General features: G+C 52.5%; 4 protein-coding genes across 4 annotated transcripts; 2 read left to right on the top strand and 2 right to left on the bottom strand.

Moving 5' to 3' along the window:
• Positions 1–777: 777 nt before the first annotated feature.
• CTRU02_204635 (Outward-rectifier potassium channel TOK1) lies at positions 778–3,107 on the bottom strand (the record flags this gene model as incomplete). The annotated part of the gene is made up of 3 exons (XM_070204407.1): positions 778–2,662; positions 2,690–2,854; positions 2,995–3,107. 3 exons carry the CDS (start codon positions 3,105–3,107, stop codon positions 778–780), a joined length of 2,163 nt encoding a protein of 720 aa, XP_070062170.1.
• Positions 3,108–4,165: 1,058 nt separating this feature from the next.
• CTRU02_204634 (uncharacterized protein) lies at positions 4,166–5,448 on the top strand (the record flags this gene model as incomplete). The annotated part of the gene is made up of 2 exons (XM_036721109.1): positions 4,166–4,305; positions 4,353–5,448. 2 exons carry the CDS (start codon positions 4,166–4,168, stop codon positions 5,446–5,448), a joined length of 1,236 nt encoding a protein of 411 aa, XP_036587093.1.
• Positions 5,449–9,147: 3,699 nt separating this feature from the next.
• Positions 9,148–10,117, top strand: CTRU02_204633 (uncharacterized protein; the record flags this gene model as incomplete). Its single annotated transcript, XM_036721108.1, has 5 exons — positions 9,148–9,160; positions 9,319–9,495; positions 9,571–9,687; positions 9,748–9,924; positions 9,999–10,117. 5 exons carry the CDS (start codon positions 9,148–9,150, stop codon positions 10,115–10,117), a joined length of 603 nt encoding a protein of 200 aa, XP_036587092.1.
• Positions 10,118–10,662: 545 nt separating this feature from the next.
• Positions 10,663–13,633, bottom strand: CTRU02_204632 (serine threonine-protein phosphatase 2a activator 1; the record flags this gene model as incomplete). Its single annotated transcript, XM_036721106.2, has 6 exons — positions 10,663–11,142; positions 11,202–12,271; positions 12,628–12,643; positions 12,853–13,002; positions 13,050–13,229; positions 13,280–13,633. The coding sequence occupies 6 exons, from the start codon at positions 13,631–13,633 to the stop codon at positions 10,663–10,665; spliced, it is 2,250 nt and encodes a 749-aa protein (XP_036587090.2).
• Positions 13,634–15,158: the final 1,525 nt, after the last annotated feature.

Below are 15,158 nucleotides of genomic sequence, written 5' to 3'. Positions count from 1 at the left end.
AGTTGTTTTAGCCGTAACCGTCCAGACTCTCATGTTAGGAGTCGGGGTCGTCGGAAGTGTGGTAAGCATGCTATCTGGGGCTAGGGGCGCTGCGAGGTGGTGATTTAAGTTCTCGACAAGGGAGTAAGCATCCCTACATGCAGCGGATTGTATATGTCTTTTTGGAGGACATGTAACCCCAGCGTTCAGTTTTGATACAATTATGTTGTCTATGCTACAACATCGTTGCGTGTAGCAATACCTGTACAAAGATTTGTATTCTAGAAAGCGGCAAAGGGTAACCAGGGATTTAGGACCAACTGGCCTAAGGATGGAGCGGCATTGCTCCCAGCGGCTTATTAGCATAATGATAGCATCGATACCCATTCACCACAACGCATAAACTGACCCACTCTCAAATGTGATTTGGTACTTAACTCCAACCATGAGCCAAGCCACGAGGTAAGCCGAAACTGCGTTAACGAGAGCTAGCCAGGCAAAGCCGGCTGTAGAAACTTACATGGACGCTGCTGCAATAGCATTTTGGCACTCGTAAGTTCGTGCTAGCAGTTGAAACTGCCAGTGCGCAGGCCAATATCTAGATTCAGTGCGAATTAGAGTCTAAACCGGTGAAATATCATAATGGTAAGAACGAGAAAAGGTGGCGAGAAATTCATCTGTTGCGTACTCGGCTCAGGATTCAACGAGTGCAATACAGGTCCATGCAAAGTTTACCAGAGGTCTTGACTTATGTTGACACAACATAACCGTATTAAAGAAGAAAAAGCATCGGGGGTATCATTTGCTAGACTCCTTGGCCTCATCCATCCCCTTCCTCTCCTCCTCTAGATCTCGGTTTCTCTCTGGGGTTTCCCTCCTCTCCAGGTCCTCGCCACGAACTACGTCGAGCTCATCTCGCAACTTATCCGTCAATTTTTCCAGTATCCATTCGGATTCGTCTAGACTACCCATCAGCGGCGATTGCGAGCCTACCCAAGACCATTTGTCCTCGTCGGGGCACTCCGCGTCATTGTCTCCGTCACCTCCGTTCAGCCTCTTGCGCTTGCTCTTCTTCTTCGAATGAATGTGCGGGCGGGCCTTGCGGTGAGTCGCAGAGCTACTCTCGTCTTCACCTATCAGTTTTAGATACCATGCCCACTCAGCAAAGGAGTACCTGCGGGGCGGCTTTTGTTTAGCGTGTTGGCGGACGGCGGCGATTTCGGAGATGAGAAGGTAGTGGTAATCTGCACGTGAGGTAGGGAGGGCAGCAGTCGGGTCACGAACGCGGGACCGGCGTCGTTGTCGGGGCTTTTCGGGTGTAGGTCCCATGCTACGAGATCGTTCCTGGTCAGGGACGAAGGAGGGATCAGGGGCGGATGAATAAGCGTCGGTATCGTCTTCTTCTCCTGAACTGCCTTCTCTCAGCCGGTGGGCGTTCCCGAGAAAGCCTGGTGGTAGCTCGTCATCCTCGCTGTCTTTTAATCGTTTGAAAACCACGCCGCAGGTCCATCGATTGAGAATAGACACAAAGTCCTTGCGGAATCCACGCTCGCCTGGCAGAATCGTGATGTTTCCGAGCTCTAGAGTGGCATCGCGAACAGCCTTCACTACAGTGTCACCCGCATTGGAAATCATGACTGTCATTGTTGGCAAAGCAAGCAGGGACCAAAACACGAAGAACGCCTTGCCCGGATTGGATACAGGCGTACGGTCACCATAACCGATGGTTGTAAGAGTCACGAACGCAAAGTAGAAGCCCTCGAAGTAAGACCAGTTCTGATATGGGCGCTCGCATTCCTGGAAGACCTTGGCACCTACAAGCCAGAGGACGAGCCAGGAAGAAAAAGATATGGACATGGCCAACCAGCGACGACGGACAGAGGCGGAGTCCTGGATTTCGCGCATCAGATTGAACTCCTCCTGCCGGCGCTCGAATTCGGTTGTCGGCAAGGGGGAGCTGTCAGGGGATGCCTCTTCATTTGAATGGATAGGCTTTAGAATGTCGTCCTTGCCTTTCCGGGTCATTGTGCGGATGAGTTGCCGACGTTTCTTCTCGACCATGCGGGCGTCCAGTCGTCGGCGACCGCGTTCAAGGACTAAGCTACGTATGGAGCCGACCACTAGACCGAGACTGATGACTCCGATGAGCGCATATGGGATGAGTAAGGCACGGCCTAGTGGTGAAGCGGCTGCAAAATCGCCGAAGCCAACAGTAAAGAGCGTGACGTCGGCCCAGTACACAGCGTCAAGATAGGTCCAGCCTTCGATGGTGGAGAACACTAAGGCGCCGAGAAGAAGGTACAGGAGAAAGAGGATGGTCTGCAGCATGAGAGTGCGCTGGGCGGTGGTGAGTTGAAAGTCCTTTGCGTAGTGGCGAGTGTAAGCGCCATAGACAGTGACGACCATGAGCGAGGCGGTGACAAAGTAGAGAATGGCGGCAAACATGCCGTAGTAGAATGCCTGGGAATTGATGTACTCTTCACGAGGCTCGATCACCAGGGGTCCAGTAGCTGTGGCGTTGAGGGCGATAAGGCAAATGGCGGAGATGTACCACCCCACAATGGTTATGGGTTGTGCAAGGGAGAAGCGGACTCGGCGGGCCATGTTAAGGAGGAGAAATATGTTGGAGATGATGGCTATGGCAAGCTGGATGGCATTGACGATGATGAGCCTGAGCGTGTTAGTGCGGTTGAGAACAGGAGAGAGTGAAGCAAACCATTTTGGATCCGGGATGAAGGCGGCCGCATTGATATCGGTGCCCGGCGGGAAATGTTGGCGCCATGGCCGGACGAGGGCACATATACTGAAGGCCGATGCAACGGGGCCAAGAGTGCCGGCGATCATGGGGAACGCCGAGGAGGCGAACCACCATCGGCTACGCAGGTCAGGTTTTGTGCTTTGAGAAGCGGGACAGACTGTATTGGCGGCAACACGAAAAGAAGCCCAAAACGTTGATGCTAACGAATGCAGAAACACTGACAAAAGAATGCAAAGTCGACAGGACAGAACTCTTACCTGGGGTCTAAATGGGCATCATCATTCTCGAAGCGCTTGTCCCGTTGAGCCTTGGACTGCTCCAACTGGCCGATGCGCTCCTCGATGTTGTCGCCCAGATCGGCGTCGTTCATCGCGTGTACTGTTGAGAGGGTCCAAGATAATCGGCTGACGGTTCACATCGGCCAAACCCCCAAAACGAAGGCATCACCGGAATAGCCACAAAACAGCCGATGAACAGGATTTGCCGACGCTCTTCACAGTTTCTGTAAGTGAATACACTGGAGGAAAAGGGGTAATGTCTCGATCGTTGTCGAAAATCAAGGCCTTGGCCTGGAGCAGGACCTAGGTCCCGAGCGGAACCAGTTGTACCCGGGGTCCCCCAGATCGAGGTTGGACGTGCTTCGCGATGACGTCTTTGGTGGTTGCGAAGATGGTGTGCAGCTCAGACGCAGCTGGCTTCCCGGGCCCTGCTTCCCCCTATGGTTTGTTTCGATGACCAGGGACGCTTTAGCGGATAACGGGCGGCGTTTGGTGGCTAGCTGCTTAGTCTGACGAGTTTCGAAGGTCGTAATTTGGTAAGTTTCTCTTCTTTGCAACTGCGCCGTATGTCTCTTGAGATGCGGCCAGTCGTTGTGTATGCAATCCATACTGGGTAGCCATCTTTATATCTTGGTCCCTTGGCCACACGAAGGCACTCACTCATCAACAATAGATCAGGTTACCCATGCATGCATAAAAGAACTCATGATTTGCTGCTCGTGTTGACTCAGCGATGCCAGGGATCAGAGTCGTGATGGGGGTGGAATGACGAGCGCTGTTTGGTTCCTGGGATGCCCACGCGCTGTGCTTTACAGTGTGTTAGCGATCTTTACTCCGCGCTTGGAGACGCTAATGAGGGCCACGGGGGGGCGAGACGTGGATCCCTTGGCGAGAGCTTAACAGCGGACGAGTGGGGGGTTGCGGCGGTGCAGACATGGAGACGGAATGACCGCTAGTTGGTCCGAGTTCGTCAGGAGGTCGAAAAACACGTCAGGGTGTCTGTGGTCTGTTTAATTATTTACATTTTGCTTTCGGCGTCGACTTAATGAATTTGTTGAGTCAAGTTCAGTTGGCTGTATTAACACCGGTTGAATATGAAAAAAGAAGCGTTTAATATCACATCATCTTTTCGAGTCGCTATTTTTAGAAGATGATAAGATGGCCGAGGCATTGGCTGTCGTCTGGTCTATCACGTCGCGTCTTCCAAAGGCGATGCTTTCATCAATCTAAGCCAGCCCCTGATGGCTCTGTCGACATTGCCATTGGTTCTTCAGGTACCATCACAGTAGAGTATGTCTCCATTTTCATCCCCGTAGATTTGTATCTAACATATCAAGCCTCCACAATGTCTTCCGCCAATCCTCATCAACGCCCCTTGTGATATACATACCACCAGTCTCACCACTTGCGGGTACGCGGCCGGCTGTACCCGGGTTTCTTCAGCCGTATCCAACAGCTGTTATCAACTACCGGTGGTCGGCTCCGATCCCCACCTCCGCGTCTCACGCCGAGGAGGAGCATGACTTCACTACACCCCTTCAGTGGCCGACACCCATCCATGACATTCTGGCCGGTTACACCTGGATTGTCGAAAACCTGCGTCCAGACCGCAATGCCCGCCGCGACTTGTACATCTACAGCTCGCACGCCGGCGCCAGCCTCGCCGCATCCCTGGCTCTAACGGAGTCTCATCATCACGAGCGCGTGGCCGTCCGGGGGCTTGTTGCCTGGAACGGTATCTACAACTGGACCATGTTCCTCCCGGATCACAAGGTCAACAAACCACTGACCGCGCGTAGTCGGAAGCTCCCGCCGCGGCCCGAGGAGGGCTCGGCTTTACATCTCCTGCAGAGCGAAATGCCTGATCTGTTCCGGAAGCCTGTGGACTTGTTCGATCACTTCGTAAGCCCAAGCCTGTTCTTCCAGACGGCGGGGATGCTTGTACCCCCTACTTTCGCGCAGGCCGCTGCGGTCACATCGTTTTTAGATCAGATGACTTCAATAGCGCCTGATCAAAAGCCGTTAGACCTGATGGCCGCGGCAGCCACCGCGTTCACGGCCCCGAGGCGGAGCGCACTCATCTTCCCGCCAAGGCGGTCTACCCTGAAGCTACCTGCAACATTGTTTCTTCACGACAGCCCGCCGGTGCCAGTGACGAAACGGAAGACGAAGAAGACTGTGATGACGAGGAACCGTAGGGCTGGGGGGCACACATTCGAGGCTCAGACGCTGGAGTTGGCAGGGCTCATGAGGAGAAGCTTAGAGAAGTTGGAATTCAAGTCGAGGACGGAGTGGGACGAGGACTTTGACGCCGACGCTGAGGCCGAGAAACGAGTGAAGGTTGTGGATGTTGGAGAAAATAAGGGCATGGAGCTGGGAGAAGAAGGCCAGAACGTTATTAGGAGGTGGTTAGAGGAAAGGTTTTGTTCATGATACCCATTCCACTCTGCTTTATAAATCTACTTGACTCATATTTAACTGTCTGTGCTTCTGTGTAAGCTCACAACTAAGCTGGGCACGTGACAATCGTGAACCATCGGGTGGAAGATGAAGTCAAGGTGACTGTCAAGTGAGGAAGGACCAACTGAATACCTCAGGCGCCACCGACTTCCTTCCTCGCCAGCAGCAACCTATATCATTGATTCCTCTTTCCTAGTTGTTATCAGTTCGACTAGACGCAGGTGGTCTAGTTGGTCAAACCCGAGGGTTAAGGGCGAAAGAAATATCACGATCGGGGCCCCTGATTACTCGCGTGACGCGCTCAGTTCGATTCATCGCCTGTCTCGAGTTGAGGGCGTGTACTTTTCCTTTTTTCTTTTTTCCCTCTGTTATTTCTCCCTCTCTTCCTGGCTACTCTTATACATTTTGGTTTCATGTCGCACAGTTTTGTAGGCTTAGACATTATGAGTTTGGTGATAATCTGTTATGGCAGCTTTTGTCTCCGTGTATGTATCCTAAAGTCTTGTGGTCTTGGTTATGGGTTGGCTGTGATGATATAATATTATCTTTTGTGAGCCGCAGCCAGGCTCTTAGCCACTAGAGTGAAATACAGCCACATATGGAAGTAGTCTTGGGCTAAATCGAGCTCATCTCATATTGAAAAACAAGTCTTGGTTACAATTTCTCTAGTAACAGCTTCTCATAGAGTCCTAGCTGTTTTTGCTGTGTTTTTATGTATTGAATCAATTTGGGTCCGGTTTACCAAGCTAATCTGCATCACGCCTTGGCTGCCCGTATAGTAAGGAACTTTACCTAAGCATGTGCGCTGTGTCTGGCAAGGTGGGCAGGTGTGTAATATTTATATGACTTAAGGAAGCGGTTGAAGTTCTGACACGCTCATGTGTGATTGAGAGACACACAAGCCAAACAACGCTGATTCCCACTTTTGAGATACAAGATTAGCTGCTGAGCCAAGATATATTATCAACGTTTTTTTTCAGCTGTGTATCACTTTTTGGATGCTAGTGGGTATATTCTTTGACCATACGACAACGTCTGATACAAGACCCCTTATTTGAGGCGATACAGTCATAAGAGTCGACATTTCACAAACCGCGTCACAAATGCACCAACATAGCAAGGACAGACACGCTTTCTCAGTTTTCCAGGAGAAAATGAATGATTAGGACGGGCAGCCACTCCGCCACACATTCATCTTTCGCCAGTCTGTCTCTTTATTCTCTCACTGAGCTTCAGGCATAGCAACAGCAAGCGGAACTGTTCGCTCTCCAAGACGCGCCTACACATTTCCGCTGGGTTGACCTTGAGTTTTGAACCTCTGTCCAATGGCTTGCGGCAAGGACAGGCCTTGGCAAAATTACTTGTCTATCCAATCAATCCTGGCTTAGCTCCGCCGACCAATCTGGTTTTCGCCGCCAAGAGGGCGGGCCACTTGCATTATTTTCACAACCACCTCCCATGTTCAAAGGGAAAAAAAAAATCTGATCTCTTGACACCACTAGTTTATTTGCTTGATTAATGACAATATAAGGTACTAGCACCTCTGGATTGAAACCAAGCCATCTGTCGGCTTTCTTCCTACAATGTTTTCAGCATGGACTAGGCCACTATACCGGCACTGCTCCCGTCAACCCGCCCCAGTACCGCGGGCGGTCCTGCATGATATCCCTGACATAAACTCACGTGCGCCTGTGGAAACGCACCCACATTCCTGTCCTCACCCACCCGCTGTGCAAGGCGAGTCACACATAAGTTGCAGATCTGGCTTCTCCGACATCGCCAGTCGCTTACACTCCTGTTCAATCTTGAGTACTGACACGGCCTGATGGTCTAGAGGTATGATTCTCGCTTTGGGTGCGAGAGGTCCCGGGTTCGATCCCCGGTCAGGCCCCAATCTTTTGTTTTGCTCCTAAATACCATTGCATGTTTTTAATTTTCTTTTTCTATTATTGTTATTCCTCTTCCTCGCACTTGAATGGATGCATCATGGTTCGAAGCTTGCATGTTGAACGTCCAGCACACTACTGTGGCCGTGGAATCATTGATCATATAGATGTACTAATTTAAGCTGAGATACCTCCAGCACTCGCGCGGTTTCTGAACCAGTCAAATCTTGAAGTTGAACCTCATATGGGCCCAATTCAAAAGATCATGGCCGACCGTTGAGCCCTAGCACATACTGCGTACTCGGTAGTGTATGCAGAAATCACGATTAGCGCTGTGAAGGCATAAGTGAGTGGATCGTCAGAGCAGCTGGTGGACTGCACGTGGCTTGTATTGGACCCCTCCCTTGTTTCGACGGCTTTTTTGGACGACATTTCCGCTGAGGAGTGATGTGAGGATCAACGGGCGAGTCGAGATGAGGGATGTTACAATGGGCACCCGCACCAATTTCGAGCAATCTCGAGCAATCTCGAGCTTTCGGCCCAGCGTTTGGTCTTCAGTATCTATCTGATTGCTCTCTATCTCTCTTCTGGAGCAAACGCCGAACTAGCCTAATACTCCGGGATCCCCGTGTAAAGCTGGTGAAATGACGGCATTTTGTCAGATTTGCCCAGGGTAGCTGTGGGCTGTACGCCTGCAACTTGCAGAAAATTAACGATAACTCGATGCCACCCACCAGGGCAGCCTCCTGATTATTGGTAGTAATACCTGGCACCATCGCCTCTGGTCAACCAAGGGAGAAAGTGTGTGAGTTACGAGAGCACGGCAGAAAGGCGACAGTACCTTGGCTGCAGCTGCAGCTGCAGCTGCAGCTTCAGTAAGCTGGGAGACAAAAGCAGGGTTTCAGCACCCGCTGCTCGCCCATCCTGTTCATCAAACTTTGCCCGCGTTCTACGATACGAATGGCGCGAGGCTCCGATTACGGGTAAAGTCTGAAGGGGGAGCGATGCTCTAGCCACTCTTTACAGGAAAATCACGCTGGCTGGCTCAAGAATGATTGAAAATTTGAAGGAACTTCTCAACTGTTCATCTCAATCCCCAGACCCCATGCTGACCATATAATGACTCCCCAAGCCTCCTGCCTGACGTCTTCACTCCTCAGATCAAGCTTGTGCTTGGAGTGTGAGATGTGCTTAGTCCGAATTTAGTCTCTGCTTCGAATGGTAGCACTATTACAGTGTACGTAGTGCCAGGGCTAAGCTCAGGTACGTATCGTCTGGGGAGGACGCCTATTGCGTTCTTGCACTTTCTCCGTATTTTGCTAGTAGGGGGTCTACAGGGGTCGAAAGTCTGCTGTAGTTTGGTGTTACTGGTAGGGATGGCAGCTGCACGGGCGCTGGGTGCCGCCACTAAGGGAAGCACGGGGGTACCCTCGCCCCATTGATTGTCACTGCCTCAACAGGGCACTCATGCAGCCCATTGGACACCGTCGCCAAGCTATCCCAGCTCTTTACTTTCGTTCCACACTGGCACTCTCCGTCGTCTGGCCTGGCCAAGCCAGGGCACTTGCAATGCTGTGCTGAGACGAGACCATCTCCTCCTGCGCGGCTATTTATGACTACTTCGAGGCCCCAATACCGTTTCTTGGTTTCTTCCGATTTATTTTTCTACCGCGCTCTTTGTCGGATCCGTACCCAGCGACGAACATACTGTCTGCCAGTCTACCACCACAGGTCTCATCACCACACACACCACATCATCTACTAACACTCACTCACATCAGCAATCATGCCTGGAGTTCGTAAGTGCCACTCTGTTTCTTTCTGAGTGACTACACATGGCGATTGCACCGTACTTCGCTCGCGATAGCTGTACTCATCGAGACTTCCTTGATTTCTCAACCAGCTATGATTTCGATATCAAATGCCAAGAACTAGCACTAACACGGTACCTGAACAGCCATCGACGCCCTTGACAACCTCAAGGCCAAGTTCAAGGCTATCTTCAAGAAGAAGGACGAGAAGAAGGCCGACTCGAAGCCCACTGAGCCCACGCCTGCTGCTGCTCCCCCCGCTACTACTACACCCGCTACCGAGCCTACGAAGACTGAGGCTGCCCCGGCCGCCGCTCCTGCCAGTACGTGTATTATCCCGGGCGCCAGAGACGTCCAAATTCATCCATACGTCCGAACGAATTTACTGACAAGTACAGCTGAGCCAGCTGTTCCTGCTGCCGCTCCCGCTTCCGAGCCGGCCAAAGCCTCTGAGGCCGAGGCCAAGCCGGACGCAGCTCCGGTGACGACCGAAGCCGCCAAGGCCCCCGAAGCCAGTATGTCCCAATACACATGATCCACTCGGCGAAAGATATCCGTCATTAACGCGCTTCTAGCTCCTGCTGCTGCTCCGCCCGTGACTGCGGAAGCTCCCAAAGCCGCTGAAGTCTCAACCGCCACCCCTTCGACACAGGTTACCGAACCCGCGAAGGCTGAGACCCCCGTGATCACCACCACCGCCCCGGCCGCTGAGACCGCTCCTGCGCCTGCACCCGCTGCTGCTGCTGCTGCTAGTATGGCCGCCCCTCCCATCATTGCCATAAGTGTGACCTTAAAGTCCTTTAAAAGTACTAATTAATGAATGCAGCTGAGACAGCCGCACCTGCTCCGGCTGCCGAGCCTGCGAAGACGGAGACTCCCGCGGCCACTGACGCCCCCAAGCCTGCAGAGAAGGCCGAGGAGAAGAAGGAGGCTCCTCCCGCCTAGACAGCGTCGCCAGACATCTCTCACTTTGGTCTACGATATCTCTCTGACGATGACGCGCACCGAAATGCCCACGAGCCGGATTCCGATGTGCCCACGGAATGTGCGGCGTCGAGTGCCTAAAGTGTGTCGGGGGTTTAACGGCAACGAAGGCGGAGTTTTACGGTATGCGTGACCACGTGGAACGTTCTGCACCAGGGATAAGGGGACGTATGGTTATGGTCAAGACCTTTGCCTATTTTGTTGATTTGTTTAATTGTCGGGATACCCATCAGTCGAGTAGTTGAATCAAGCGCATTTGCTTAGACTTTTTCTTGTTGGTACTTTTGAGTCGTCTTCTCGACGGAAGACTTCAGTCGAGACTGTGTCGAATTCAGCATCCCCAGTTGAAGTGCAATTTGAATTCATCGGCAATTGCCATACCTTTGACTGTTTATCAGTTACTGGGTGGTATTCTCCTCTCTAATTCCCTTGTTTCTTTTACAAGCCATGCTAATTTCTAGTTTTGCTTGCATCACCATACACCTTGGATCACTCTAACCCTTGCCTCATTTGGCCCATGGTGCCTTGGTCAGTGTAATCTGCGCATCCGTCGACCCACCCTCGCTACCGCCTTGCGGTTGCGCACCCGGAGCTGGCATCGGGAGCATGCCCGGGCCAGGAGGCGTCCGCGCCGAAGCCGCCGAAGTTAACGGCGGTTGTCGTGAATAAGGAATGCCGCCCTGAGGAGGCATCCGTCCCGGAGCACCAGTAGCCCACGGTGCTGCAGTGCCTGAGCCCTGAGGCGGAGGGGGCATCCGGCTTGTAGCTCCCGCTGCCCATGGCGCTGCTGTACCTGCGCCGGGAGGGGGAGGGGGAGGCGTTGTTGTCGCTGGATATTTATATGAGGGCTGGTTCGCCGCGTGGACAGACGGTGCTACGGGCGCTGCGTCGGGGTCCTGGTCCCAGGAGAAGAGGGAGCCAAAGGTAAAGTGCTGGACGACAGGGAACTTTTGCAGCACTTCGGCATTAAACATCTTCAGCATGCCCTACAAGTCATAATAGAGTCAGTGGGCCGTCAACGCTTCCTGGGGAGAGAAAGCCTAACCTTGTTAATCTTGCCCCAACCGTCGCGTACGCCAGAAATGTCGAACAGAATGGGGCTGTGCTCCCAGAATGGACCCTTCTTTACATCATTGATGAAGCCCACGGCTGAGAAGTACATGTTTTCACTCCGTTGTTCCTCGACTACGGCTGGCTTCACGATGTCTCCCGTCTTGGGTGCTCCGCGAACTGAGCCTTCTAGCGGCATGGGCTCCGCTGACCCCTCCGTAATGGGCGCTGTGAGCTGGGCGGAACCAAATATGTAGGGCAGGAAAGAATGGTCGTCCAAGCCCCAGACGCCGTGAGAGCCCGCGGGTTCTAGGGTGTATGTGAGGATGAGTCGACGGACGACGCGGAGGTAGGGCTCGATTACACCGAGGACGATGTTGCGGTCTGTTTCGGATGAATCATTTTCTGTGCCGTCGGTGAAGAACGACAGTTTGTACAGAGCGCCGAGGAATGCTAGAAAGGAGAGTTCATGGCCCGTGCCGAAGTCTAGTCTCTGCGAAGACCCGAACGATCCCAAGAGATAGGATAGAAGCTCGGAGGCGGGCGGCTCGGAGGACGCTGTTGTCGGAAATTCGAGGACGGAGGGTGGTAGATGTTCGGACAACAGCGCCGGGGCGCGCTCGGCTAGGAGCTCGTGCCATTTGCGAAAAGAGACGTTGCCAAAGCGGCGCGGGCCGGGGTCTGGAGGCGCGAGGTCGATGAGGGCCTCGGCGGCAGAGAGGAGGTTTTGGAGTGCTTTTATTGAAGGTGGGAGGCGGTCGCTGGTAGATGAGGGGAGAGAGGATAGAGGGAAGGTCCTCGCGGGCCCGCCCTGCGGAGAGCGGCGCGGGCAAAGGGAGCGATTTAGTTGGAGGAGAAAGACAAGAATGTCACGATAGGCGGTTGTGGTGAGGAAGGTCGCGAGGTCAGTACCGGTGTTAATGCGCTTGGTGGGGGTGTGGAAGCTGTGAGGGGTTCGTGGGAGCGGTTTGAGAGACGGGAGGGAGCTTGGAGGTTTTGGTGTTGCGCCTGTTGTTGATCCGGCCACTGAAGAGTCCATATTGATTTGCGGCAGCTCGTGCAGAGCTGTTTGGTGTCTGTTCGTATGATCGGAGTTTGATAGCTTTGGGAAGCTCCCGGCGCAAGGTTGCTGAGGATGGAGGGGCGGGTGACGACATGTCTGCTTAGTCAGCGGACTGACGGGTTAGTATATTAGTGGTCTCAGTAAGTTTCAACCTCGTTCGAGTAGGAAGGAATTAACTTTCGTTTTGATCGGAGATCTCCATAGTTCGAGATCAGATGCCAGATTTGAACATGCGAAACGAAAGATGTCTCCAAGGAGGCCTTTATTAAATACGTCTATGCTTAGGTTCTACTCTCATTAACTCTCGGTCCGTCTGAGCACCGCTGTCGGTCTCTAATTAAGGACACTGAATATGTACTTCGGTGTGGCCAGCTCTATCGTGCGAGTTAGAGCTCAGCAAATCAACCAAACTTGGAAAGCACAATGCCATTTTTGGGGCATCTATTACAATTCGAGACGCGCGTCCTCTGTCTTGAGTAATGTATTCTCCCACGCACGCGTCCGAGTGCGAGCCATTCTCGATCGGTTACAGAATGATTCTCCTCTTCGGAAATTTTGGCGTCTATTTCAGTTTATCACTGACAAACTGCTTGATCTGATCGCCGTAGATAGTCGGATACTGCAGGTGAGCTACCGGATCGTTGCCGTTGCAGCAGAAAGGGTCAGCCGAGTCACAGAAGGACTTGATGTTGTCTCCAAATGGGCACTGGAAGCCTTGGGGACGCGGTGCGAACTAATTCCTGTTAGTGGTTGCACATGTCGACATGGCGATGGACTCACCCCCTTCTCCTTGCATGTCCCGATCTCGTATGGCAGTCCCGCTACATATCGCGGGTCGCCCATGAAGATGGCAACCTTAATCATCCCCAACGCCTGCTGCGAGAAGAGCACGTTGGTGTCTTTCACGCCCTCGATGCTGTCACCGCCGCCACAATATGCGTTATCCATGATTTGGGCACCCTGCCGTTGATCAGCGCCTGTGGTGTGTCTGCTGGTATTCCACAACTCACCTGGGAGAATCCCAGCAAGACAATCTTGGTTTGAGGACACTTAGTGTTAAAGTCGTTGATGGCCTTGGCAACGGAATCTGTACCGTTCTTGACCGAGTCGGCGTAGCTCACTCCAAGGCAATCTGTCCCGCCACCACAGGCAGGGTAGTTGATGGGCTCGTTCGTGGCCCCTTGGTTCGCTTTCGTGAGGTCATCCACGATTTTGGCCGCAGCACCGAAACCTGGCGGTGCAGTCGTCTCCCGGGCTCCAAAGATGTGGATTGGTGGGCAGTCGTTCCCTTGCCTCTTCTGTAAGGAGTGAGGCGTGGCCATGGCTTGGCTGGCGAGGAGGGCAATTCCCAGGCTGAACCACATTTTGGGCTACACCAGTTGCTGGAAGGTTCTTCTGAAGGAGTGACTTGAAAAGAATCAAACATTAAACCCACGCGAACAGTCGTTGGCATATGTAGGGTTTTGGGAAGCGTAACGAGCAACAAGAAGAACGGCAACCGCGACTAACAGGAAAACCAACTCGCTTCCGAGAGTTAACTTAGTGGCTTCGTGGTGACGAGTTTTCGGTGGCTAGAAAGGATAGACTATTGCTTTCGAACTAGATTTATCGCTTCTCCGACGGATGAACCCATAACTCCGGCATCCGCACTCAGCAAGCTACGGAGAGCACCATGCCGCATGGAAAAGACCGGTGCGTTCACCCAGCTTCCCGTCAGTTCCCGCCAAGGCCCGAGTAGGGACGAAACGGACGCGGTCGCCACCACCATGCGCTCCGAAACTGATGACAACATAATGCTGTAGCTCTGGAAAGCTGAATGGCGGGAACGGGACATGTCGCACCTTTCAGACGATGGCTGTGTGGTCGCTGTGCAGCATAATGTAGGGCGGGGAGGATGTTTCCAAGAGAAAATCAGACAGAGAAGCTAAGGAGCTTGTGAAGATCGGAGAGTAGTTCAGACTGTCTTGAAGGTATGAAACGTGGTGGAGTCGTTGATTGGTCTGGAACACGTCGTCGTTTGACATGGACCGCCATGCTCAAGGACTCTGTGTTGACTGGTTAAAGTAACCTTCATTAGTAGAAAAGCGCCGCGGAATGGGTAGTTTTTGCTGCCATGATGCCAGTTGCTCTCGCATCGGGATATCCTCACCGAACCTACCAAGGAAATTTGGCTACAAAATATCTGATTTGGTCAAACTGTTGTGTGTTTGAGCCGCTTTGAAGTAAGCCTTGCCAGGACAAACATAGCCTGTATTAATTTAACCTACCACTTCTTGCGTTTCTAAGTTTTCGAGATAGGAAATGACGGCCGCAAGGATCGTAAGCGTCACTTAAGCAGCCGTAATTAATAAGAGACGACAAGGTTTGCTTAAGAAGATGCGGGAATCCCTGAGGAACAACTTGTTCGGTGAGTTGTCAAGGGATCATGTTGCCAGACACTAGACTTCTCGATTTGGAGAACATGTGAGCCGAGGCTGGCAAAATTCGGCAAAGGAAGCCCAAAGGGTAGCTGCGATATAGATGCCCGAAGGAACAGGTGCGCAAAACAGATCCCTGAGTAAAGACCACTTGGGTGCTTGTGCAGTCTCAATAAACAAAAGCTATGACGATTTTGTTGGTGGTGGTATTTTGAGGCCGCAAGAAGAACTGGGTCAAAACTCGATTGGTCGTTGAGCCTGCGCCCACTATGCCACTCGTATTTCCTGTCAGAGGTACGAAATTGGATATATTGATGCTCAATCAGGAGTTCCAGCTAGTTGAAATATTCTCAATCACAAAGCTGACTTATCAGTTAGTGGGGATTCATTAATGTTTGGCCAATCAGCATGAGTTAGAGCACTCTGCGTTGCTTGAGCTTCCCGACGCGTTTGCGTCGCGTTGGGAATATGC

This window comes from Colletotrichum truncatum (assembly GCF_014235925.2).
Source record: "Colletotrichum truncatum strain CMES1059 chromosome Unknown Contig_0002, whole genome shotgun sequence".
NCBI classification, from domain to species: domain Eukaryota; kingdom Fungi; phylum Ascomycota; class Sordariomycetes; order Glomerellales; family Glomerellaceae; genus Colletotrichum; species Colletotrichum truncatum.
The sequence above is the reverse complement of the archived record's forward strand: the minus strand, read 5'-3'. Positions and strand labels throughout refer to the sequence as shown.